General features: G+C 38.4%; 1 protein-coding gene across 1 annotated transcript in view; it reads right to left on the bottom strand.

Moving 5' to 3' along the window:
* Positions 1-1,665: 1,665 nt before the first annotated feature.
* The window catches only part of LOC103733700 (olfactory receptor 7E24-like), a 9,087-nt gene continuing 7,891 nt past the window's right edge, over positions 1,666-2,861 (bottom strand). Inside the window, exon 2 of the mRNA XM_008832588.1 lies at positions 1,666-2,608. Coding sequence (XP_008830810.1) covers positions 1,666-2,608 — 943 coding nt within the window. The remainder of the gene's footprint in view (positions 2,609-2,861) is intronic.

The raw sequence follows: 2,861 nt of genomic DNA, 5'->3' as shown, positions 1-2,861 counted from the left end.
CCTTGCACTGTAATGAAATGCTTCTTCTAATTATGTGGTTATTAAATAAATAAATTTTTTTAAAAGGTTAAGATGTTATGAATGAAATACACAGAAACTCGATAAAAAGTTTATCAAAAGAAATAAAGCAGCCCAGGTTTATGAGTATAAGTACAAATATTTAGAAGGCAACACTATGCCATTTAGCAGAATAACAGCACTAGGTTCTACCCTAGGACAAGGACCTACTCAGCCATGAGTTTTTCACCAGGATTACAGTGCAAGGAATGAAATTCTTTCCTGTGGAGAGAATTATATTCTCAAATCCAATTAGAACACTTGTATCACTAAACTTTAAGTCGTTTAAAACAATGTCATCTTTGAGTCTTGAATGCTTGAAATAAGATAGACCCAAGCTGGGTGTGGTGGCACATGCTTTTAGTCCCAGCATTCAGGTGGCAAAGGCAGGTGTATCTCTGTGAGTTCAAGGCCAGCCTGGTCTACATAGTGAGTTCCAGGCCAGCTGGGCCTACAGGGAGACACTGTTTCAAAAAGACCAAAAAATAAATGATGGATTCAATTGAGTGTATTGAAACATAACCAAATATACTGCTGTGAACCTAACAACCTTTGGGTGTCTAGGAGAAAATAAATGGCATGATACCAATAAAAGATATGTTAGTCTCTCAGAAATAATACATTGGTAATGAGACTATAAAAGATAAGTGTTAAAACATTCTATTCTGATCAATAAACCATATCTTGTAAAACAGTATTTAGATAGCTAAAAAGGATTTATTTGGAATTTGGATTTTTACGTTAGTTTTTTGATGTGTAAAAATATTTACATACAATAGAACATTTAAATAACATTACACACAAAAAGTGCCACTACTACATCGCTACATGTGTTCTATCAGTCACCATAGTTGTTATTGGGCTTTGAAGTTGGGATTGGACCATTGATTGATTTTTCTCCCTTAGCAGCTTGCATAGTATCCTTTAGAATTATGAGAGTTAGACTTCAGGGAGGTGAATTCCAGGTCAGTTCCAGCTCCATTGCTCCAAGTCCTGTGTCCAAAGTATTTCCTGTCTTCTGCAATAAGGCTTACCTTAAAGTTCTGTGAGGTAATTAAGGGATGTGGCAATAGCCTGTGTTACTTGGAGATTCTCTTGGAATACCCTGTCTGGCATACGCATGCACTCATGTACAGATATTGTATGTGTATTTTTCAGGAGGGGTTGAGTTAATACAGTCAACCATATTTTTTACATCAACTAAGCTTCAGTTATCTCTGGTTTTTTATATCACCTAAGCTTTAGTTATCCCTCCTCTCACTCTCCCTGTCTAACCTCCCTCCCCCTTCCCCAGTTGAAGTATGCTCATTTCCACCATTTTCCCCTTGATTACCTCTTATTCCTATTATTCCCCCTCTCATGAGTTCCTTCTTCCCATTTACTACCATGGTTCCTTGTATGTCTTTCCCTCCTCTTTCTCAGTTGAATACCTTCATTTTCCCCACTTCCCCCTTGTTAATGTGTTTCTGACTATTTATCTCTCTCTCTCTCTCTTTCTCTCTCTCTCTCTCTTTCTCTCTGGCTCTTTTTTCTGTTTACATCTGTGCTTCCTTTTTATTTTCCTTGTTCTTGCTGTAATATTAGCAATGGATGACATACACCTGGAGATTAAATTATTCCATTGTGGAACATTCTCAGGGCACTTTTAATGTCTCTGTTCCTCAGGCTGTAGATGAAAGGATTCAGCATAGGGGTGACCACAGAGTACATGATTGAGGACACAGCACTGTTTCCAGAAGAATGTGAAAGAATGGATCCAATATACACACCAATACCTGTTCCCCAAAATAAGAAAACCACTGAGAGGTGAGACCCACAGGTGGAGAAGGCTTTAGACCTCCCACTTGAGGATGGCATGCTCAGAATGGAGGACACAATTTTGTAGTAAGAAAAAAGGATCCCTGACATGGGAAACATACCATACACGATACTAACTAAATATTGAACTATGCTCTTTGTGAAGGTGTCATAACAAGAAAGATTAAGGACCTGAGAAGGGTCACAGAAGAAGTTAGCAATTTCAGCATCCTTGAAGTTGGTCATCTGTAATGCAACCAAAAGATGTAGCTGGGTCTCCAGAAAGCTAAGTAAAAAAGACACCAGAAGTAAAGTGACACAAAGACGAGGGTTCATGATGACATGATAATTCAAGGGATGGCAGATGGCCACAAATCGGTCATAGGCCATCACAGTCAGAAGCATGCCATCCATACATGCAAAAGTGATATAAAAAGACATCTGAGTGAGACAGCTGACATAGGAGATGACTCTGCTGTGGATTTGGATGCTCACAATAAAATTTGGGACTGTAGTAGAGATTAAACCCATATCAGCCCAGGACAAGTTGGAGAGGAAGAAATACATGGGGGTGTGGAGATGGGAATCAGAGATGACAGCCAGGATGATGAGTAGGTTCCCAAGGACAGACACCAAGTATATGGACAGGAACAGTCCAAAGAGGACAGACTGATGTTCTGGGTCCACATAGAATCCCATGAGGTAGAATTCTGAGACAAGTGTCAGATTTTGTGATTCCCTATTGCTAGGACACCTGCAAAATACAGAAGATCAAAACAAAAACAATAATATCATTTTGTAGGTACACTGACCAATTCTTCAATAGATAAGTAAATAGAATTATACATATATACACTTGCATGTATACTTACATACATGATATGTAAAAATTGTTTATTCATTATTTTTATATTGGTCTCTCTAGGTGAACCTGGATATTCTTGAAGTCATGGCTCTAGCAATTTTCTTGCCTCAGATTTGTGAACATGGGGATCACAAGTGTTGTC

Source organism: Nannospalax galili, unplaced genomic scaffold (genome assembly GCF_000622305.1).
Source record: "Nannospalax galili isolate Female #2095 unplaced genomic scaffold, S.galili_v1.0 scaffold10956, whole genome shotgun sequence".
Classification (NCBI taxonomy): Eukaryota; Metazoa; Chordata; class Mammalia; order Rodentia; family Spalacidae; genus Nannospalax; species Nannospalax galili.
The sequence above is the reverse complement of the archived record's forward strand: the minus strand, read 5'-3'. Positions and strand labels throughout refer to the sequence as shown.